The sequence below is a fragment of the Acartia tonsa genome, chromosome 1 (genome assembly GCF_053477335.1).
Source record: "Acartia tonsa isolate MP-2025a chromosome 1, ASM5347733v1, whole genome shotgun sequence".
Classification (NCBI taxonomy): domain Eukaryota; kingdom Metazoa; phylum Arthropoda; class Copepoda; order Calanoida; family Acartiidae; genus Acartia; species Acartia tonsa.
In genome coordinates this window covers 14,011,571-14,036,890 of record NC_137260.1, presented here as the reverse complement: position 1 = coordinate 14,036,890, position 25,320 = coordinate 14,011,571, and the positions used below count along the sequence as shown (strand labels likewise).

Genomic DNA, 25,320 nt, shown 5'->3' with positions numbered 1-25,320 from the left:
GGGAATTAAATAATATCAACTCCATTTATAAAATTGTCCGTCAAGGGCGTCCAAGCTTTTTTATTTGAGGGGGGAAATTTTTTTGAAGGGGTGTGGTTAATTTGTTTTCTTTTTTTTTGGGGGGGGGGGGGATTGGGCAAATTCCCCCCCCCCCCGAAAATTTTTACCCCGGGGGTAAAATTTGCTTGGGGGGGGAGTATTTACCCCCTCCTGAATGGTTGGGGCACCCCCAAGATAGGGGTAAATTTTACATGGTAAAATAAAAAATATTTTGTTTTATATACCTACAAGCTTATCTTTTAAATCTTTCGCTTGGCTTTATTAATTTTAAATGTAATTGGTCTTGTTATTATTTTCATTGTCCTTTAATATACCTTAATCCCTATAAACTTTCTTTAACCAACTTAAAAATAGGAAAGGATTTCTTTTCCATTACAAGCACAAAAAAATGTTATGCAGTTTTTGTTGGAGTGCATCTACTCTAAAATTTTCTATCCAGTATGGATTCGGAACAGATTTTTATCCGCTGGATTAGAGCCAGTTCTCAGCCACATTGAAAAATCATGTATTGTTTCGTATTTGTATTGTAGCCAGTTTTCTACGAATATTAAGGTAAAAACATAATATTAATAATAGTTTTGTTAGCCCGGTTTTAATCTTTTAACTTTTCATTTTAACATCCGCGAAAATCTGTCTATAATACGATGTGATAAATTACTATCATTAAAGTCTTTATCTTTTTTATTGTTAATAATTTTGTTCAGTATTTTATTTTTTACAAGACTTGATGAAAATATAAACTTAATTATATTAATGAATGAATTAATAAAAGTATTTTATTATTTGCGTCACAAAGTAGACATATTTTTTCAATATATTAATTTCTAAGTACTTTATTTTTAACTTTCAAGCTATACCAAATATTTATTTGTATAATCATAACTAGGATGCCAATTATACCATAATATCATTGTTCTAAATTCTTTCATCTATTACATAGGATAAAAATAAAGAAAAAAAAAACTCTTTTTAGACGTAAAAGACCAAAAACACATATGCTAAAATACTGAATAAGCCTAAAGCACAATTTTTGTAGAAGAAAAACAGAAAAAACTGAAAAAGAAAAATGTAAAAATCCTGGTAAAATGTGTAAGATTGTAAGTGACTTGTTGGTGAAGTGGTTACCATTAAAAATTCATTAAAAGTATTTAACAATTAACTCTACATTTTACGATTTACTTAAGTCAGCAGGAAAAAAGTTTATATATACTTATTAACATTTGTATTGTTCAGAATTCAAAAAATAATAGAGGGGAGCTTCAACTTAAATACAACTTCAATAAAAATTAAGCTAAGTTTTCTAAAAAAGACTTCTATATTTAATTCTTCCTTATGAAAAAAAAGGAAAAATGTTCGATATATCTTAAACAACATTTGAAACCCTTAAGAAATATTCCCTTTTTATATCAAATGACATATTTAAGGTACTATTATAAAATACTGTAGATTGGTTACGTTTTTATTATTGGATTTTTATTGCTTGCCAAAATATTAAAATATGGACTCCCCCTCCCCCCCCCCCCATTATGAATTCTATAATTGAAAAAAATGAAGGACGATTTCTCTTGGTACCTCCCCACAAATAGCTATGAACCTTCCTAGGACCTATGAGAAGCTACCCTGTAAAGTAGAATATAGGTGCAGTGGTTAACGAGTTCTATCGGTACAAACAGATCCTGTTTCTTTATTATATATAGGATATAAAGCTGACCTGGTTAAGAGGAAGCTGAAATTCGCCAGTTTGGTCAGAGGAAGAAAATCTATCATAATCGTACACAGCAAACACCAAAGTTTTGTCGAATGTATCGCTGAAAAAAAATAAATTTCATTCCAAAATTAGTTTAGTCAAAAAAGGCTAGTATAATTTGTGACAATAACAATTTTGGAAGATTTTCATTAATCACAACATATGAAAGTTTCCTTGGATAATATATTAAATATTACGAACGTACGGTTCAATTTAGTTATTGAATTTCTGCACTGATACAAAAAAATATTAACATAGGATTAAGATTTCCTTTAAAAGAATTTACATAAATGTTAAAGTACATTCTATTAAAAATTAAAACTTCAAAGTTAAATTAAATTGATTCTAAAATATTTCAATTTAAATCTATAAAACAAAAATTATATAAACATTAATTTATTTTATTTAGAATTTAGACTTTTTATGTTGAATTGATGAATAGTTATTTCTCGTATCGTATTATAAACGGCTTTCCGCGGATATGAAATGTACAATTATAAGATTAACACTAGTTTTTTTAGCCCCGAGGTGCCGGAGGCACCGGCTAAAATAACTGGTTTTAATCTTATGATTGTACTTTTCTATATTCGTAGAAAACTGGATATAATACGATGCTAGACATAGTTTTTTCGTATGGATGAGAACCGGTTCCTATCCACCGGATTAGAATGAATACGAGAAAAACGTTTAAAAAGAAAATTCAATTTTATTGACTTTATAAAAGCTTTTGACTCTGAACTTTCTGAAAACTTATTTTGGAACGTAAAATTAATTAAACGTCCTTGACTAGGATACAATGTGAGTAAATAGTTTTGAAGTAATAGCTATCATAACAAAAAAGGGAAAAAGTCTATAGTTGAAGAAGCAGGTAGCTTCTTTGGTTAAATATTTTTTTAGTATTATTTTCCAAATGGGGAAGTATATTAAAAGAAAATAGAATTTGGTAAAATTGTTTGTTGTTTTTTTGCTATAAGATATATTCATTTCTCAAAAGCCCATTACTACCAGACTGACAGACTAATTCAAGTTACTTATAGAGTAGCTTCGCTACTAATAATACTTACACATAGGGAAGATTCTTGAAAATAAAAGTTTGGTCAAATTTCGGGTTAAGATTCTTCCTGTGAACTTTGGTCTCATACTTAGGCTTCTTGTCGGGTAACAGATACACCTAAACAGAATCTAATTAATTCTGGTATTTCAACAAAACATAGACATCAATTATCATGCTTAGGCTTTTATCTTCTTGCGAAATTTCATTTTATTTGTTCAAAAACCATTAAAAAAAAATTAACATTGAAACTACGTATTAAATGCTAACTTTTACGCAAGTAAAAATCATTAAAAAGAAACTAAGCCGATCCCATACTAGTAAAACCTGAGAAGCTTAAATTATAATTTTGAAAATAGAAGACAAAAAAATAAGCCATCCACATTCCACATGAACTATCCTTTTATATAAGGAAATTAGATTTGCTTTATAACCTTTCATCATTTGATTATTTTAACTGTATTTGATTATAATTTCCAAAAATGGCTCAAAAATTGCAACCAAGATTCTTTATATAAAATCTCCAAATAAAATTAGCCAATAAAGAAAATTAGATACTACTGCGTCTAGATGCTTTTAGTTGGTGTTGATACATTACTGCAAATACCATAATAGAGCGTGTAAGTGAGGGTATAGTTAGAAGCCATGTCAAATAATTCAAAAGTAGATAGGTTTTGAAGGGTTTTTGTGTTCGACGTTTGGATGGATGTGTTTTGGCCTATCATTGGTCTTTCGTATTGTATTTGTAATTTTGTATAGGCACTATAAAAACTTCCAGTCACAGCCAAAATCATGCAATGCTAATTAAGATATCGCTGCAAACTCTCAATTCAGCCGACGAGCTGCCATCCACTATGTATCAGCTTCCGTTTATGAGTATTACTATTAAAGTTACTGGCCCCATTTTTTTCTTTTTGCAAGTAAAAAACTAGAAGCTTATTTTGCTTCCTTTGATTGTTGAACTTTAATTACAAGAAACAATGAGTTGTTTGGCTTTTTTTGGTTGCATACAGAGAACACTTTTATTTAATCTCCCGGGGTTTTGAGCTAGCAAAAGAAATAAGCAAAAGGGATTTACTGACCAATACTCATTTTTGCAAATATTTAGACTTATATATTTTCTTTTTTTTGGCTAAATATGGTCCAAAAAGAGACATACAAAATAATTTTGTCAGAATAGTATTTTTTAAAATTTTTTTAGTAAATTAAAAACAATGGTACACTTGAAGAGCACGTTGTTAGGTTTTTCGGGAATAGTCCCTTTCGTAACATCGCCCCATAAGGGGCGATTCGTCGTATTTTTAAAATGGCCTTTTAAAGTTTATTTAGGTTAGGTTAGGTTATATTGGGTTAGGTGATTGCCCCACAGGGTTAGATAATTGGCCCTGCAGGCTTAGAGCCCCCCGCAGGGGCTTAAATAGGAGAAAAGCTACCGTAAAAAATACGAAGAATCGCCCCACAAGGTGCAATGATACGAAAGGTACTAAACCCGGTTTTTCTGATGGACTGTCTTTTAGACAAAATACTTAATTCCTTTAATATTGGGATTTATTTTTTATTTTTCAAAACTCTGTATTTTACTGGAACCTAGTTATAGTGTCTAACTTTTTATCCTCGTGACGTAACAAAATCCATCTCTTTTTTAGGGGTTTCCTTACCCACCTCTCCTCTCATCCTTCGATTTTTGTTACGTCACAAAGATAAAAAGTTAGACACTATTACTAGGTTCATTTTACTGTTCAAAAAATTGACTGAAAAACTGATGTGGCATAATTCAATATTTCTATTGTGTTCAGTATAAAAGTATATACGTCAAACTATAAAAAATATGTTTATTTGATTTAGCTATCATGTTTTGAAGCAATTTAGAAAAAAATTTGATAATACCCACAAATAAAGTTAATTTAATTTTTTTTTAGTAACTAAAGAAAATGCTTGATATTTTGTTTCCATAAAAGTCTTTATCTTATTAGATTTTTACTGATAAAAAAACGCTAAATATGAATATAAAAGTTTAAATTTGCTGTATTGTATCTGAACTAGCACCATGTATTGAAAGAAATATTGACTTTTCAGCTTTTAGTTTTTTTTGCTTCTCAAAAGAAAGTTTTGTAAACTAAAATCTATTATTGATAAAACCATTTTTAATTTAACTTCCTGTCTATTAAATTCACTTTTTTGGATTTTTAAATTGAAGAGAATATTTTAAAAATATCTGTATCTTATCCATAGGCATCCAAGGGGGGGGGGGGTTGAAGGTGTGATCCTCATTGTAACCCACACAAAATTTTAAAAAATAAATTAGATTAAGATTACCCTCCCCCCAACCTCAAACTTTTAAAACCTCTCATTTTATCCCTCTCAAAAAAGATTCAGCCTTGTTTTTATTAACTGCTGCTTTAAACGGTCCTAGAACAAACGCAGGAGCCCCAGACGTCGGAGTTGACACTTAACCTAACCTAGCCTAATCTGTATAGAAATACTTGATTAAGTTAATATTTTAAAATCCTACGTTTGTCCACTCCTACGTTTGGGACTCCTGCGTTTGTCTAAAAACCCTATATACGTCGAATACAAGATTACATTCTGAAAATAATTATTCTTTTTAAAATTAAATTTACACTTAGAAAAAATATATGAGTCTTACCTTAACGAATGGATCAGTGAGACCCGTAGACCAATCAGTGGGTGGCAGATCACTGCACTCAATCACCTGAAATAGAATTGGATAAGTTTTCTTTGCAATTATTCGTTCTTATTTTGCATACTATTTTTAGACAGTTATAAATTATAAACTATAAACCAAACTGTTAACCAACGTTTTATTAGCACGCTTTTTCATTAGTTAGCTTAAATACTTTTTTTAAAATTTTTATTAATGGTTTAAACTATTTAACCAATTATTTTGATCAGTACGTAATTGGTTATTTTTTTATTATCAAAAAGTTAAAATTATGACTTTTGTACATATAGTTGAAACCGTTATGATATAGTAAGAAAAATATTAGTAGTAGTTTTTTTTTGTAATATATTGTTTAATTATCTGTTATATTTTGATAAAAAAAGTTGATGATTTGTTAAGCTGCACTACTTTTGTAAATAATATATAGCCAACAAATAAAAATATGTTATTGTAAAACTTTGGGGACAATTGTAATAAATTTCCATTGTCCCCTCCCTCTGGTAAAGAATAGTTAGTTGTTACAAAGTAATTTTATGTTGCAATTATTATCTTGGTAAAAATAAAGGATTATGCAGTAAGCAGAGTCACGAAATTATTATTTCAGCCTTTTTTTCTTTATTTTTATTTCTTATCTAATCGATAATGATTTTTGTGTTTGTTAAATTTTTTATTATGCTTAAATTCTTTCATGACAAACACTAAATAACACACAATAATATCCACTTTTTGTTAAAATTCTATGATGTTATTTAATTTAAAACATATAATTCCCGCAATAAAGCCAATATCAAAATAGCATTACAAAGTGTTTTTTTTTATTAATTTTATTGAGAGCTATATAGTTGGCACTAGCGACTGCGCCCCTAGCGTCCAAGAAAAAAATATCCTGAAACTACCCTGAGACCCATGTTAAGAACTTAAGATTACACAAAAGGAAGAACTTTCTAAGTTCTGTAGTTATCGAAAGCTTCACACAAAAAAAACTACTCCATATAATAGAATAGAAATAAACAAAAATCTTTTATATATTGGTAGAAGGTAGATTGTAGTTATTTAAAACATATCAAAAATTTATACTTTGTATTTTGTTTCAATGTTTTATCTCTTTAAAGCTAATAAAAAATTCTGATTTAGATTTCATGTTGAAAGGTTTTCCCTTAATTAATATTGAACTTTTACATCAAAGCTAATTAATTCAAATTCAGGTTTTGAGATACATAAAAATTATATATTTAAACAGGGATGTATCGTCCGAGAAGTCAGACTCGGACAAATAAGAAAAAATTGTTTTAAAAAATTATCTAACGAAAATGTTAGTATTTAATCGCCAACTATTAGCCACGCCCCTAGCACGTAGTGGCTAAGAGGGAATAAAAAATAGCTGAGCCATCTGAATATAAAATAGCACAAAACCATCAGAGGACCTATGTGAAGCTTACCTAAATTAGTGAACACAATTGGTTCAATAGTTATTGAGATCATACCAAAAACCTTACTATTTTACATAAAAGGATATCAAAATTTTAGATTTAATTGTTACAATATGCCAAATTTTGTTATTTTATAAATAATTTTATAAAAGAAAGAATTGAATTACAGACTAGAGCAAACAGTTTTCATTTTAAGTTCTACATTTTGGACAAACAATTTGATTTAGGACAAAAAGTCTCTCTCAGTCTAGTACTTTATACAAAACAGCAAAAAAAATTAGTACCAAAGCTACACTATTATTCACTTTAACCGTCCGTTCGTCAGCCCGTATTCCGTAACGTGTTTAGGGATATGTGATTTTCTCGGCTACTATTTGTTTGAATATAGCACTTTTCAAAGCGCATTTAGTATACAACTTACTATATCCGTCAAATTGGTTGTCATGATACAAAGTACTTAATATATTTTTTATAAAGGTTTCAAGATTTTCTATTATCTAACATATCAGTATTGTAAGCCATCGACATAAACCATTGAAATTGAAATTTAATGTCGAAATAATGCCAAAATTCTTTAAAGTATTAACAGGTATTACTTTGTGTGTTCCATTTGAACACCTTAAAAATTCTTTCTGCCTTTATATTTTGCTATTTAACTCCTTCTCCAATCTCAAGTCTCTCTAACCTATTCTTCAATCAGAATTTCTATTCTTTTTATCAATTCAGTTAGATAACTCTTATTTGTTTTAGGCGCTTTTGTAATTATACATTATAAAATAGATAATGTACTTTGATATAATATTTCATTCATTATATTTTTGTTGGTATAATAGAAAATAATTAATAGTATTTATGTTATGATTAGCTAAGGATCATCTAAGCAACAATCATACAAACCAATGCACAAGACTTTTATGGACATACTTACATTTTCAGGAGTTAATCATAGAGATGCTTTACTTATAATATTGTACCTTATTGTCCTAGGAATCATTATTACAAAAGTCAGATGCTTATGATAATTTTATCAATAAAAATGTTGTTGCCAAAAAATTTAAAAACAACATGTTTTAAAATGACATACGGACATTTTGGTAACGAAAATAGATTTTGAAAACGATAGGACAATTCTAACATGTTTGAATTTAAAAAAAAAAAACTATTTGTTACAGACATACAGACCAATTGACCCTAATCATAGAAAAGCTTCGCTATTACAAAAAATATCTCAAATAACTAACCGTAACTTTAAGCTCTTGAGTGGTGAAATCATACTCGAGCCTGTAGTGGATTTTCCCCTTGAATTCTTCATTCTTGGCTGCCTCTTCAATCTCTTCGGCCTGCTCCTCCTCATTCCCTACAAGATCTTTTTCATCCTCATCCTGAGAAAAAGAAGTATCTTTATATAAAATTATTTTTAAAAAAATATTTTCACATTGTTCAATAGGCAGCTTTAAGTGTAGAGTAAAATTTAAACTGGCATTAATAATTTTAATATCTGTGAAAATTTGTCTGTAATATATGATTTTTTACTAGAACTGGTTCTACACGGATTTTAATCGGTTTGAAAATTTTTAATTTCTGTATACTGTCAAATGTTACTCTTAAGTCAAACTGTCACACAATTAAAAAGCTTTACAAAGTGTCTCAAATGAAGGGATGAGAGGAGAAGTGGGAAAGAAAACCCCTATAAAAGAGATGGATAATAGACGTATTTTTATGACATCACATATTTGATTTTTTTATGAAAACAAAAATTCTTGCTTACCAAACCATCTTCAGCTCCTTTTGGTTTCTTCTTTTTAAGGAATCTGTAGGCGCACCAACCTCCAACAGCCAATAGAATCACCACAGCTGTTGCAATAGCAGCCAGAATCATCCTAAATTATTAGTTGTTAACTATCAACAACCTCCAACAGCTAATAGGATCACCACAGCAATAACAGCCAAAATCATCATAGTTTTTTTAATTCTTCTAATAATAACAATCTAAATATCAAATAATATTATTGTTATGTTTTTAACTTACTTCATTAAAGTACTTTTTAATTGTACCTACATCTATCTATCCAACTTCAAATGTTTCTTTAGTCATCCATTTATCTATCCATCCATAGGAATCTACAATTTTATTGAAAAGCAGGACTTACCATGGCTTGACATGAAGTTTCTCAGCAACTGGAGCTAACGCATCTTCTGCCTTATGCTCTAGATCCTCCATCTAACAAAAAATATTTATTTAGCATTTATTTTGACTTTAATTGTAGATACTGTAGATTAAGCTCTCAAAAACTGTGTAAAAAATTGTGCAATTAAGCAATTTATCATAATTCATAAGGTAATTGGACGTTTAAAGAGAGAAACACTAATTACTTAGAAAAGCTGAACATCTTTAAAAAAATTGAAGTAAATAGTTCTATTCCTTTGAACGTTCAAAAATAATGAATGGCGCTAGTTTACCTTATGCTTGGTCTTCTCGAGGACATTTTCCTCTTCACCGCTGCCGGCCTCTCCCTCCTCAGCCGCAGCCTCCTCGGTATCTCGCCGGACACGGGCACTAGGATAGAAAATAATTATCTATCTACGTATCCTTTTTCTATAATTTTCTATCTTTGAAAATATTTTATTTTAATTTTTTAATGGTTATTATTGGGCAATTTGGAACGATGCTGTAAGAACAGCTGCTCTATTATTATGTCTTAATAAGTAAGTGTGTCCATATTTACAGCAATTTTACGACCATTTAATGTCTTTTTTATCAAGACCCTAATTGATATTTCTGTTATTTTTTTTAATTTTCAAGCGTATCAATATTGGTGTTTGTTTGGTAACTTCTATGGATATTGTAATCCTTGTTTTGTTGTAGTTTTCTAAATTTTCTATTTCTTTTCTCCATATTATTCAGTCTGAATCTGTATTTGATTTAATTTCTGCTTTATTTGTAACCTCAATCTATAGATTTACCAACCAAACCAATAAGTTTAAAAGTTTACACCGCGTGAAATTGAATTCATTTCAAGAGAGTATACAGACAAACAAGATAGGCAGGGATCTAAAGGGATAAGACAATGGCCAATAAATTAATGTTTATTTCCAATGATGATACACAAAATTCACTCTTCTGTAGATTACAATTATTAATTGAAATGCATGGACACTCAAGTTAATGTATGAATCAATCAAAATTCATTAAAAGTCTCAAAAGTTATTAAGCCATTCAATAATAAAACATAATCAAAAAACTTTGGGGGATAGTGTAATAAACAGCCCAGTGTCCCCTTCCTTCCTGCAAAATAGGAGTATATGTAATTGTAGGGTGCCTTACATTCCGCTAAACTGCTTAAGTAGCAAAGCGTATTAAAGCCAAAGACAAAATAGCATAAAAACAGTTGGGATGTTTTATTATGTGACCGAGGTAATTACGAAATGGTAGTTTTTGCTGAAGTAATAATTTTCTGAAAAGATAGGTATTAACACCGTAAGACTAAATGGGGTAGTGATGGATGATGTTGTGAATAGAGATATTATTAGAATTATACTGTTTAGAGTTATTTTAAAGGATTTTTTGGGGGGAGATTGCATTTGTTTGCTTGAAAACCAAGACTTGCTTAGAAAACTACTTGTTTTTGTTTAAAAGTGTTAAAAACATCAAAATTATAAAATTTTCCTTTCAAATGATTTTGTATAAAGTTTATCTCTAATATAGGAAACATTCTCCAAGATTAAATTCGAAGTCATCAAATAAGATGATTAATTTTCTCCTCCTTGTGCTTGCAGGGAGGGAGGGGACAAAGGACTGTGAATGATAACTCCTTAAATTTTTATAAAATCAAACTGTAACTTGTTAGCTCTAATCTTTGAAGATAAATTTTATTCTTGATTGGAAAATTTTTCTACTATTGATTTTAATATATACTCATGCATTTTATACAAAAAAAAATATAATTTTACATAATTTTATGCTATTTTTCGGTACTTTCATAACCTTAGTTGTCCGTTTTAAAGCTGAAAATACCAATTTTAGACAAACATATTGAAATAAGGTTAAGAATTCTACCTATGTATAAAGGGTAATTTGTTTGACATATATAGTTGGAGGAGGGAGAGGGGTACATTAATTTACCATCCATTGTCCCTGAATATCTGTTGTAATTAATTCAGTGAGGGGGGGGGGGGGGATCAACATTAATCCAAGATAGGAACGTGCACAGGATTCCTTTACATGATTGAAAAATATATTCAAATATTTTTCATTATAAAATGCAGTTAATATTGTAAAAAATCAATATATTTTCAATTATGAAAATATTTTAGTTTTAACTTGAATAGAAATGCGTATTTACAGAAACAAGGGTAAAAATTGCCAATAATAGCGCAGCAATAACAAGCTTTGATATGGAAAAACTAATTTTTTTATTGGTTCTCAAAAATTTTAAACAATAAATTTTATCTACAGAATTAGTATTTTTTTTATCCTTATTGGGAATATATTCAATTTATTGTCCATTGTCTTAATATTCCTGTAACAAAATGTAAAAAGACTACAGCATTGGATATAGAATATACCTGGATATCATGACAGGGGAAAATTGTCATCAAATTAGGTTGCTAATATGGACATCAATTATCATCAGTTCGTTCATCCAGTATAAGGGTAGGGAATGGAGTAAAGAGGGTTAGATGGGGGTTATAGTTTTTTTAGCACGCTGCTAGTTCATTTTGTTAGAGAACATGACAATCGGATGTAACATCCAAGTAATAATAAATCCACTAATATATACACTTACACAACAGACAGACTAAAGAATACAGAATATAATACATTTTTTATGAACACATGATAACAACAATTACAAGTATATACTTGTAATTAAATTAGGTCTCTATTGGAAAATAGTTTCTTAGATGGTGAGTCTTCACTTCTGCATTTACCAAAAAGAAGTCTTTTATTTTTGCCAATGCCAAAATATTATTACAAGAATGAAAAAAAAGATTACTAAATCCTTTGGCAAAAGTAACAGGATCTCTGTATCGAAAGATCTCGCTATTCACTGAACCGATAAAGTTTTCCTTTAAAACGTAGCTTCAAGGTCCTGGGAAGGTTAATAACTATTGTTGTGAAGGGTACCACCACCTTTCCAATAGAAATCGCCCCAAGAAAAAATTTAAGCATTAATTCTTCTTAATGATTCATTTCAAATATTAAGTTAGTTTTTTACTATTTTGATATAGTTTTTTAAAGGAATTTTGTTTTGTATCTTGAAGTTTAAATGAAGTAGAGAATAACTCTTTCCCAATAGGTTGAAGTTATGGCGCACTTACTTAGAATCGTTTATTAATTATTTATTAGAGGCTCAATTATCTAAGTACATCTCACCAGGGAGGGAGGGAAAATTGGGCTGTTTATTACACTAGTCCCCAACGTTTTATATTAACGTTTTCTTATTCGTTAGCCCAAAATCTTTGGGGGCATTTGTTGCATTTTGATTGGTTGGTTCCAAACTATTCACATATTAATTGTGACAGAAGGGGTAATTTTGTGTATCATCATTGAGGATGTTTCCCAATTTATCGGCCAATGTCTTATCCCAGTATATCCCTGACATCTCAGTGTACTTAATAACAGAGAAAATTTGGTTTGCAGTAGATGATAGTTTTGACACTTCATGGGACAAGGACATATATTATTACTTTTCACCTAGCTATCTAATTCATTTTTTTTACTACTTAATGACTACCTACTATCAATCTAACTATCTATCTGGCTATCTATGTATTTAATTTGTAATTCTTTTCAATTAATGGTGCTATTAAGATTTCTTTAACTCGTAGGACTCCATCAAATATATCAACCCTGCAAATTATCCATCCACCTACCTATCTCACTATCTAATGCTGATTTTTCTAAAGTAAATAAAAGGCAAGGATCTAAAGGGATAAGACAATGGCCGATGTACTTCCCCAATGATGATACACAAAATTATCCCCTGTGTAGATTATATGAGTGGTTGAAACATTTGGTCCCTTAACTTAATGAATCAACTAAATAAAATTCATTAAAATTCATAAAAGTTGTCAAGCTGAAAAATAAGAAACCTTTGGGGAATAGTGTAATAAACAGTCCCCTCCCTGACTACAAGAGTTCTTTATATATATATATATATAAAATGAATTTGTATATCTGTCTAGCTATCTATCTATAAATCGTACCTATCATCAATGTCACTTAGCTATCTCACTATCTAATGCTGATTTGTAAAGTATTAAACAACTATCTATCTATCTGGCTAGCAGGATATCTATCTATCTATATATCATACCTGTCATCAATGTCGCTATCAGTAGCCGCCAGATGTGCCGCAGCTACAAGGACCAGTAAGCACACCAGCCACAACGGCCGTAGTGATAAAACCATCCTAAAATATTAATTTAGGTTAACTAGTTTTTATTCCTTTTCCTTTAAAAAAGTAACAGGGTGACAATTTGTCCATCTGTGTGTGTGTGTGTGTGTGTGTGTGTGTAGCTTGAGATCTCGCTAACTTCTGGACCGACATGGGAGGGTTTATAACTTTATTTCTACCCCAGAGAAATCACCTTGGTTAAAATACCTCCCCTCAAAAAACTTTTTAGATTAAAATAAATGGTCGACTATCTCCTCATCCCCTTACAAGTGCCCCTAGAGGCCTATAGGGGCGTAAACACTAGTCAATTATATAAAGTACTAGAATTTTTGTTTGAAGCCAAATATTTTAGAGATGGCTGATCCAATTAGGATATGTTTTTTCAGGAAAGTCTCATATATCTTCTATGGAAGTTTCCCCCTTAAAAAAGATATCTGAAGGCTTAGGGCGCAGTTTCATTTTAAGACAAATATAATGTTAAACCTTGTATAAATATCTTTTAAATGTCATTTCAATAACAGATATATAGTATTGTATTTCAATTAAATAAAAAGAGCACAAAAATTCAAGGAAAATGCTATAAGTAAGAAATTTGTAGAACTATTTTAATGTACTTTACGTGCTGTGTGATGTAATTCTTGTAAATTCCCTTTATGACCCTCTTACAGCCAAATAAACCCTCATTCTTTCACAGAACCTTTTCCAATTTCTAACTTTTAATCTTTTTTAACAAATATTTCTAAAAACCTTAAAAGCTACTTTTATTTAAAAATTTTGTATAAATTTCCTAAGTTATATATTCCCTTCTTATTATCTAATTTGTTTAAGATGAAAGGAATATGCAAATCAATTCTTCACAATTGTTTGTTTACAAATGTTCTTGGTCTAAATTTACATAAATTAAATCTGATAATCAAGTTTTGGTTTAGCATTGAATTCTTTAATTAGAAAAAGGGTATTTTTTGGCGTAATTTCGCAAAGTTAGGTGTTGGGTTGTTGTCAAATGCTCTTATTAAGTCAAGGTGTTCTTAATTATAACCAAATTAATTATTAACAGTTTTGACTTAATAAGAGCATTTGACTACAACACAAAAAATGACCCTATTTATGTGCATAAAAACATTAACTCAATAAAATAATTAATTTTATGGTGTATAATTCATTTTATAGCTCTAGATATTTAGCTTTTACAACAGGGGAAATGAGAGTTATTGTGTTTACATTTGGTATTTCAATAGAGATAATCTAGAGACATGTTCTATAAATCAGCCAATAAGATAACAGTGAAGATAAAATCCAGCCATGTGATTGGTTGAAACATATTAAAGATTTTGGGAAGTAATGGCATTATTTTTTCATTTCATTTGCATTATGAGTCAACTATAAATTAGCGCATATCTTAAGATAAGGCTCTTCTTGGGTAAATTATATAGTGTAAAAATTTATTTCCAAATATAATGTGAAGCATATTTCAATTGGAATTTTTTAGGTTAAAGTTATCTTTATATACATTGCTAGCGGCTTCGCCTATAATTTAAAGAAAAATATAAAAATTTCTGGTGCTGCTTGCTAATTTTATGTGAAGTAGTTTCCCCAGAATTTTTTTGTGTGTGTGGGGGAGGTGGGGTTAGGGTTGTCCCATCCCCAAGAAAATAGCTTAAAACCACCAATGGACAAGTAGGTGTATTCCCTGAAGAGTAGAATCGGTTCAGCGGTTACTGAGATCTTAAGCTTCAGACGGACAGACAGACGGACAGACATCAAGCTACTTTGTATTATAGATAGCGTTGAAAAATTTCATCGCTTGTATTCTTGAATGCAAAAAAAATAAAGAAAGGTGTTTGTCTGCTATAGGAATTTCTTTTTAAGTTTGGCGAAAAATGGGGTCAGATGACCCATCTAGATATATTATGTCTATTGGTATTTAGAACAATATTTACTTTAGGTTGTGGACACTTTGCCACAGCTAATCAATGAGGTTATTGTGTTTAATTTATTGGCTTTCACCAAAAATAACATTCTATACAGGATGTCTCACAAATATCATTCAATACAGGATGTCTCATAAATAACATTCAATACAGGATATCTCAAAAATATCATTCCATACAGGATGTCTCATAAATAACATTCAATACAGGATGTCTCAAAAATAATATTCCATATAGGATGTTCAAAAAATAACATTCAATACAGGATGTCTAAAAAAACTTAAATTTAAATCATTAATTTAAAACATGTAAAAATCTCAAATTTAGAAACCTTTGTTTTTTTTAGTAGCGAAGCTACTCTATAATTTACTTTGTCTGTCCGTCGGTCAGTCTGTAAGGAAATTTAGGGAAATTTAAGATAGAAGATGCCCTATACTAATGATGTATGCAGTATGTAATTTACTTTTTTTGTGTTTTGCTACTTATGGATGTTGTCATCCTTGTTTCTTTTTTAGATTTTACATTTTTCATGATCAGGGAAAATAGTAAAGTTTATTATCAATGAATAATTAATGAAGTTGCAAAACTCCTAAAATCCACTCACACCAAACCCATTTAGATGTTTGATTATCTCGAATTTTTTATATTTTTCCTTTTCAGTAAATGGACTTTTAATCTTATTAATTTCTAATTAAGAGTTAGGGATGCAACCATTAATTTTGATTTTCAATGATTTTCTCATTTCTTCTTTTTTACTCTTTAATATTCTGGTTAGGAGAGTATTGTTTCTAGAATCTAAAAACTTATTGATTTTTTCTCATTTTTCATAATATTCGAACATTTTACTTAGTATAGATTTTTTAATTTTGTAAAATTGCAAATTAACAAAAAATTTAATATTACAGAAATTCAACCCCGTGGCATTAGCGTTAATGATAGCCTGCTTTCTGTCGGGGAGCTATGTGTCGCGTTTAAGTCTGGTCATAAAATAGACCCTACTGCTGCTATGTCTAGAATGTGACACATATAGTGATATTAGTAGGAACGCTTTGACAGTCGAAACTAAGTAAGATGCAAAGTTAGGACTTCCAGAAAGGGTCTTTTATCCAAGGATGGTTGTCTGTTTTGATGTTAATTAACCTAATTTCCCAGTGGACGTCCCAATTACAAGCAGATAATGCTCTGGCTTCTCTAGATGATAACTTGAAATGGAAGGAGAATCCCTCTCAAACGAGATAATTAACTAAGTAAGGTATTACAGGAAGTAGCTGTCTATAGTGACCTAGCAAAAGAGGTATAGATGGTACTGCAGTTGGCCTACCTATTCTATTGACATCAGGAAATACCCTATACCCTATCTCTTTTCTATGGGGTTTCTTTCCCACTTCCCTTTCTCTTTACCTCTAATATGACGTCAATAGAATATGTAGGCCAAAAGCGGTGAAATCTATTCCCATTTTCCTAGGGCACTAAACACAGGTACAATATTTCTCACCTGAACAGCCTGAACTATCTCATACAACACAACAACCACAACTGAACTCAGTTAAATTCAACCTGAAATTATATCAAACATTGGAGAAACAAATTACTAAATTTAATTCAAAATAAAACTAATTGTACTGTAACTATGCATATATGGTAATTATAGTAAAATTTCAAATTATGTGCACTAGTATTTGATAATAATATATTGAAGTATAGTATAACATAATATTTATAGAAATATGCTTTAATAGAAAAGTTGTAAATTATGCATTCCTTCTTAAGCAGCTTATAGTGCCTAATAAAAAATGACGTCATACAATACAAATGATCAATGATAGACCATGTATTATGGTCTGTAATTGATCAATTATATTGTATGACGTCATTTCTTATTTTGCACTGTAAGCTGCTCCCATTTATTCTCTTCTCTACTATGTGTGAAAGTACTAGGACCTAATTTTAGAAATCTAATTTAGATTCAGCTATTTTTATAAACTAGTTAAGTATTTGGTAATGTTATTCATGAAAGTTTTATCATCTGATAACTTCTTTCAAAAACGGACATGAAGCCATGCTAAACAAAATTAAAGCAGCTTAATAGCGCCTTATAAAAATGACGACATACAATATAAATGACCAATGATAGGCCAGTATACATTGTAATGACCAGTGGTAAAATGTATACTAGGATATCATTTTTCATTTGTATTTTATGACGTCATTTTTCATAAGCACTATAAGCTGCTTCAACAAAATTCAATAAAAGTTTAAAAAGTCTGTTTTGTCAATTTTTCATATTAAAAGATCTTCATTTTTGCTGCATCCTGAAAACTGGAACCACAAAATCCATTAACACACATGTCAATGCAAAATTCCTATATTTAATACATCCACTATATTTGCAGAACTCTTAATGCATCATGTGACCTAAATAACTAGAATTTTCTCAAAGTATTAATGGTATCTACAATGGACTTTGTAAAGGGTTTATATTGATATTGAACACTTTTTGGCTCTTACTAGCTTATTTCCATGGCATTGTATAACAAAACTATAAAAAAAGTAATAAATTAAAAATATTTAAAGTATTCATAGGGCCTTAAAGAAGCTTTTTTTAAAACAAAACACTGGGACAGCGGAAAGTGTCAAGTGTGATGTCATAAAATACATCTTTAAATGAAGGATGAGAGAAGAAGTGGAAAAGGAAACCCCTAAAAAAGAAAAGAGATGAACAATAGACGCATTTTTATGACGTCGCAACATGACACATGACACTTGTCCCCAAAACGTTGTTTTTCCTCTATAAGAAAAAAAAATTCACCAGGTATCTCAAGAGATATGATAATGAAAGTTAAACTGGTTTTTCCCATCCATTATAAAATACAAGGATAAAACAAAGCTTTAGATTATTGGAATTAACAAAGGAAATTAAATATAAGGTGATAAAATTAAAGCAAGAAGAGTAAAATAGGAAAAGTCTGAATTGTAATAGATTTGATGTTAGAAAAAAGTGTCTGGGTTCTTCTTACACACAGACATACTCAATTGCCTTCACTATAAAGACAATAGGAAATAAAATGAGCTATCCACATGATACAACCAAATATTTTTACCAATTTTCAAAATTAATTTAGCAAATTTAGATTTAAATAAGTTAGGAACAAAACTTATCATTTGGGATGCCTATGAAAAAATAAATTTTTCCCCATATTTATTGTTTATGTTGTTTTAAATAACCACTTGCAAATGATGCAGAGAAATAAGCAAAGGGGAATTGATTTTTTGTCACATGGATCTTGCACCAGATTATCATGTACTAATAAAGTACAACTTGTAGATGGCTAAAAAAAAGACTCCCCTCCTACTGAATGAAAGAACTGACCACCAATTTAAATTGACGATAAATTTCCCTGTCATAATATCCACATATAGTTTACATCCATTGCAAAGGGGAATGACACTCTCTTCTTTTAATCCTCTCATTTTCCAATAAGAGAGATAGAAGGGGGAGGAAGGGGAAAGGGAGATGGGAATGTTGGTTGTTGGAAGTGGGGAAAAGAACAGAGATCTAAAGGGATAAGACTTTTGCCGAAAATTAATGTACATCCCAAAGAATGATACACAAAATTACCCCTTCTGTAGAGCTTATTTAGTGGTCAAAACGTTTGAACACTCAACTTAATGAACCAATAAATAAAAAATCAATAAATGTCCCCAATGTTGGAAAAACTAATATGAAAATGTTACTATAAAACTTTGGGAACTACTGTAATAAAATGACAATGTTCCCTCCCTGGGAAAAGAATATGGTTATCCTAAAATATATGCAAATATGTGTGTAATATATAGGCATACATACAACACATACCCACTAATACACAAACACACACACATACACACAACATATTGGATGATTTTTAAAAAACAAGAACTTAAATTTACACTTGAATATCAAATTTTGTTATTTCTAAAGTTAATTTATAAAGATAAGCATACTTAATTTAGATGATACTAGCGGTTACCCCCTAGGAGGCCTCTTGGGTACTTGATGGGGAGGGTAAGTAGACCCTCCCCCCACTTTAAATTTTAGTTTGAAATTAAAACTTTTATTTAGACTTTGAAGTTGGGTTGATTTTTTTTCCAGAGGCGATTTCTTTTGGGGATGCTGATATCCAAAATTAGATACAAATCTTCCCAAGGCCTGTGAGTATCTTTATCGTAGATCCTTCAGTGCAGAAAGACACAGATCATGTTACTTTATGTGATAATTTATTGAAAAGGAAAGAAACTTTTTTATGAATCATCCTGTACACAGATATAAACATACAGACATATTTGTACTCATAATGTACATATTCCAGGAAATATATTGCAAGGTCAATTTTCTATATGATAGATATTATTATTTAGAGGGGGAATCTTTATAACCTCACACTATACCAATTATCTTGTGATATATATGCATCAAATAAGCTGATTTTTCTACACCTACAGGCATTATGATGTCACAATGGATGTATTGTTACTTGGATATTACACCAGATTTCATGTTCTCTATTCAAGTGAAACTCGTAGCTGGCTAAAATAACGATTCCCCCCCCCTTTTGTCCCATCCTCTCCACTTCTAATGGATGGACTGACCAATAAATGATGTCCATGCCAGCAACCTAAAGTGACGACAATTATTCCCCTGTTATAATTTCCATGTATATTTTATATTCATTGTTGTTCCAATAACCTTTTTCGAGCAATGTTTAATGTTTATGCAATATTTTAAGTTTAGTTTAAAAGTTTGGCTCATGTAATAATTAGAAAGATAGAATGATATTGATCTTATAGCAGTTTATCTTTTCTTCGATGTATTTCAAGAATACATAATCTATAAATATCTGATTCCTAAATACTAATATATTAGTTTGTTTTCAAAGCTTATAATGTAATACTATGCCTAACTAAGCAGAATTTGATGCTCTTTAGTTCTAAAGACTGTAGGCCATGCCTTTAAAAATGTAACTATGTATATTAGCTCATGTAAACTATATCTAATTATTTTCAAATATGAATTTACTAAATGCAGTATATTTCAAATAAGTGCACATAATAAGAATTTTTGCTTTGGTAAATAATATCAAATTTAGCAAATAATTTTAAGAATAAATAAATTTAAATACAGAAGCTATTTACAGTATTATATATCTTATTTAATCTTTATGCTAGTTTTATAACTATTGTAGATTAATTTAGTAATTTGCTAATGGTTTCTTTAATTTAACACCAAATGTAGATAATTGTTTTTTAATGAAGGTAAAAAATCAATTAATTTTTTGTGAATATGACCTTAGAAACACTTAAATAGATATAACATAGATACATAAAAAGTGTGATTCTTTTAACAGGTATAGGTAAATTAAAGAAAAATCAATTTACCTCCAAATTAAATAATTTTGCTGTATTTTTTAAAATGTTTGTAGAAAAGAGTAGAGGAAATTCTAATTCATTTTTAATTTACCCCTCTAATTCTGTTTTTTTAAGCTTTTTATAGTGCCTACATATAAAATGACGTCATACTGTCCTACCATAGGGCAATTAAAATGTATACTGGCCTACCATTGGTTAGTTTAGTCTGTGATTTAGCCCATCATTGGTCATTTGTATCGTATGACGTCATTTTTATAGGCACTATAAACAGCTTTTTTAAAATTTTCATTCAATTTCATGTCAATCAACAGATTCTATAAACTAAATAAACTTCATGCAAATAAAACAAGAACAAGTGAGTGCACATGCAGCAACCATCTACATCCATCCAGCTACATTCAACACACAAGTTTCCCCCAGCACACATAGAACAGATATTACTTAGTTTGTTGCAGATTAAAAATAATTTTCATCTTACTTACATCCCTTTTTATGCCTCTTACTTTTTTTTCAAAGCAAACAAAAGTTTTATTTTTGATGGATTTTTAATTCAATATTTAAATTATTTAAAAACATCTAATCACATCTGTAATAAAAGCTTTTTTTGCTTTTTCAAATCTACATTTTTCTTTTTATTCCAATAACATGAATTGAACATTGCTAAAATATTCCAGTTATTTGTATTAAACACACAAATACACACACACACACACAGAGCCACAATGAACATACAACCAAACACAGACCTTTGTATATTTGCTAGCCTACCTCGCGTGAACCTTGCTCCCCTCCTTGTGGGTGGTACACAGGTTCTAGCCAATCCATCCAGGGGGAGCCGAGGCATCCCCTGGCGGCCACACACAGTGCAGGTGTAGTACAGGCACAGTACAGAGTACAGGTGACAGTGTACAGGCACAGTACAGAGTACAGGTGACAGTGTACAGACCCTCATAGCATGCACAGTAGTCCAATGAAGGTTCTATAGCATAATTAGAAGTCCTTAAATCCATTTGCTTATTATTTTTCAAGGACCCGGGAGAAGGAAAGTGTAATCACACAAAAACAAAAGAATTTATATTGAAAGATAGAAAAGGGATTAGGATCAGGAAATCTTCTAAACAAATTCTACAAATTACACACCATTGACAAGTTTACATATTCACACTTTTTATTCACATTACTCCTCCCTTCTCCCTGGTACAATATTTTAAAAAAACTTTTGGTTGGTTAATACATGATAAAAAAATATATATTTAGAATAATCATTTCATCATACTTTTATATTAAAAATACAATGTCAAAAAGGCAAAAAATATGCTTATTTGATGAAATAGTTATTCAAAAGCATTTAATATTAAAAATGGAAAAAGTTTCACAATGGGTGAGTCCTTAAGCACAACTTTTGTGAATTTATTGTCAAGATATTTATATCAAATTAAATAAAAATAAACTATAATTACTTTCATAAATAATCACTCAGAAATAACACAAACATTTTTATTAATTTAAATAAAATGCAAATGTAGAGAAAACAAATAAATTAAGGAAAAGAAGCAAACTTAAAAATTCCAGCAGAGATTTTAAATTTTTTGTTTGATTTTTGTCAGTTTGACAATTGCAAAGCGTTTAATAAAAGTTTATTTACATGAATTTATTATTTATTGGATCTTAGACCAGATTATCATCTATTCTAATAAAGTGAAACTTTTAGCTGGCCAAAATAAAAATCACCCCCTTCACCCAATCCCCTACCCTCCTACTGGATGAAAAAACTGACCAAGCAATCTAAATTAACGACAATTTTACCCTGTCAAAATTTCCACATATATTCTATATTCATTTTTATTGATGAATATGAAAGATCAATAAGATAAAACTTTCCCTCTATTAATAGGTTAATAATAAGAAGAAAAAAGTTTTTCTATCTGCATAATGAAAGTTGTACATTTTTAATTTAAAGGAAAAGCTATTTGATGTCTTTCTGAGTTTTGATGATATATGTTTTATATTATGCTCAATATTTTTATCACGTGTCATCAAACTTTTTCCACGAATAAAGTTTTCTATACAGCCTATTTCATATTTTCCAAGAGCATCTTTAAAGTAAATTCATTTCAGGTTTCTTCATTTGATATAATAAACATATTTGAATTCTTAAAAATATTACCTTTTTTGGTATAAGCAAATATTGGTCAAAAAGTTTCCTTAAAATTAATCCTTAAAACTGTACAAAAATCCTAAATTCTGTGATATCATTATCGACCTTTATGTAGAGTATGATCATAAAATGAAGGTATAGAATCAGCATAATAATGGTATAAAGAATCTCTTTTTATAATGGGATATAGGATAAACTATGATTGATGGTCCAATGGTAAAAGGGTAGTGGGGCATACTGTGTTCTGGGTTGAGCGGAGGGGTGAGGGATAAATCATATGATCAAAATTGGTGGAGAGTCATTGCCTCTTACACACCATCATGCCTACTTCCCCAGGCAGTTTTACACTTAAATCTGCACTTATTTTGCTTGTTTTTTCACAATTTTATTGCTGACAACTGAAAATCTTACATTTTTTATATAAAAAAAGATATAAAAAAGCACAAGTAACACCATAAAATTTATAGTTTTTAAAATAAAAATAACTTTTTTTTTGTGGATTTTTGCATAAATTTGTCACATTGTTTCATCTGCTGGAACTTTTATGATAAAAATATATAATAATAATAATGATAAATATATTAAAATATATGAAACAAACTCACTCATTTGGAAATTTTAGTTGTAAGAACTTTTGTGTGTAGATAATGTTGTGTGTGTACAAGTAATGTGTGTCCTGTGACGGCCACTTTCTGGTACTAATGGTGGTAGTGGCCTCCCTGTGTGTGTGTGTGTGTGTGTGTGTGTGCACCATCCTCAACACTCTAGCTTGGTCTCGTGAGCCTCAATCAATAGTTGGACGTGCATACATTCAAACACTGCTGTATAAAGTAGCATAAATTAACATCTTATAATATTATTATAAATATCATAACCTGAAAACCAATAACAAATATTTAAACAATTTTATGTTAATATTTTATTATTTTTGCTAATATTATCTTAGCAGTGATTATGCACAAACATACAATAGTTGGTCCTCCATAGTTTAGAAAACCAGGCACCAGAGTTTGGAAAATTTTGGCGGAATTATGCCTTTTATGAATTTATTATTTCATATTTTTTGGACAATATTAGTTTTTATGATCAGAAGTAAAATAATGTAAAACTTCTATATAAATATTTTGAAAATTAGAATTGTTGAAAAGTCCTTATATTTCGTACACAAGGCATTTCAGTTTAGGCCCTTTTTATTCTCTCTCCATCTCTCTCTCTTTTAGTTCTTCCCACCCCAAACAAAAACCTTCTCCCCATATAATATTTACCCCCAATAGACCAAACTAACGGTGTTTTAGTATAAAAGATGGAAATATTACTATATATATAATAAATTTGTAAATTAATATAAGATATTTCTTACTACAAATTTTCTTTAATTTCCACCTTTTCTATCCACTACCATTTGTTAATGAGACTTTAAATTCCTGATTCTCTAATATTTTAAGAAATCACAAGCTTAAAACACATTCAAAAACATATTAAACGTGATTTTTAAAGACAGTAATTAAATAATTTCAAGAGATAAACTATTGACATTAAATTAATCTCCCTCTTAATATATAGAATGAACGTCTTTCTTTCTGGAAGCTTGTAGATTTTGGAAGGAAGAAAGGTTTGTAGATCAATTAAATTATCTAAATATTCTTTTCTAAATGATGAGTAAAATAAGACTTTTGTATACTAATAATTAGCTGTTTAATTAATAACTTGCTAAATTGTACGACAACCCTCTTTCTAGCCTCTATATATAAATGTATAGCTTTAAATGGTTTCCAAGTCATATGAAACCCGCTGTCAGCCGCAGCCGCAGCTCCCAAGCCGCTGCTTAACCCATTCTCGATGTTTTGTGCTGTGTGCTCTCTCAGTTGGGCGGATGATGGGTGTTCTACAAATACCACCATAAAAATGGCAAAATTTATTTTTGGTCAAAACTGATAATAATAGATTAATAGATCTTGTAGAAAAATGAATTTTTCAATAAAAAGAAGTTAAGTGCAATGAGTGAAATCATCTGAAAAAGAATTTCCTCTTACCTTCACATTAGCAAAAGAATCATTAGTGTTATAAAATTTATGTCGATATTATAAGTTTTCTCCATAATAGTGTACAATAGTATGCTCTAATTGTTATTAATAAATGTCAAAATACGATTTTTAAAGTCAAAAAATTTATTTGTCATTTTGCAAACATGTACTGTAAATCTAATTGGTGTAACTGTGTAAACACCGGGCGTATGAGAAATACCCTCGAGTTTTGTTGTTGGGTTAGGTTACTTTACCATGCAGGCCTACAAATACTTTGGGGAGGGGGTAAGGCCCCCCTCCCTTCTACCAAAATCTTGTGTTTAACAACAACAACAACGTGTAATTGTCGGAGGGGCAGGTGTAAGTTTTGGTAATTATAAAAAATTGGATAGGAAACAAAAATATTTAAGAAAATATGAAGTTTTAAAG

General features: G+C 29.9%; 1 protein-coding gene across 2 annotated transcripts in view; it reads right to left on the bottom strand.

Annotated features, from left to right (window-relative positions):
- LOC145313401 (synaptotagmin 1-like) overlaps nt 1-23,642 on the bottom strand; it is a 40,811-nt gene extending 17,169 nt beyond the window's left edge. The window contains exons 1-10 of one of the 2 annotated variants that reach the window (XM_080152776.1): nt 23,473-23,642; nt 16,799-16,860; nt 13,292-13,387; nt 9,432-9,528; nt 9,122-9,192; nt 8,740-8,851; nt 8,213-8,353; nt 5,506-5,571; nt 2,872-2,978; nt 1,772-1,868 (exon numbers count right to left, since the gene is read on the bottom strand). In XM_080152776.1, coding sequence (XP_080008902.1) covers nt 1,772-1,868; nt 2,872-2,978; nt 5,506-5,571; nt 8,213-8,353; nt 8,740-8,851; nt 9,122-9,192; nt 9,432-9,528; nt 13,292-13,386 — 786 coding nt within the window. In that variant the 5' untranslated portion in view covers nt 13,387; nt 16,799-16,860; nt 23,473-23,642. Of the gene's footprint in view, nt 1-1,771; nt 1,869-2,871; nt 2,979-5,505; nt 5,572-8,212; nt 8,354-8,739; nt 8,852-9,121; nt 9,193-9,431; nt 9,529-13,291; nt 13,388-16,798; nt 16,861-21,477; nt 21,689-23,472 lie in introns of those variants that run through there. The other variant, XM_080152784.1, reaches the window with a different exon arrangement.
- Between the last annotated feature and the right edge of the window lie 1,678 nt (nt 23,643-25,320).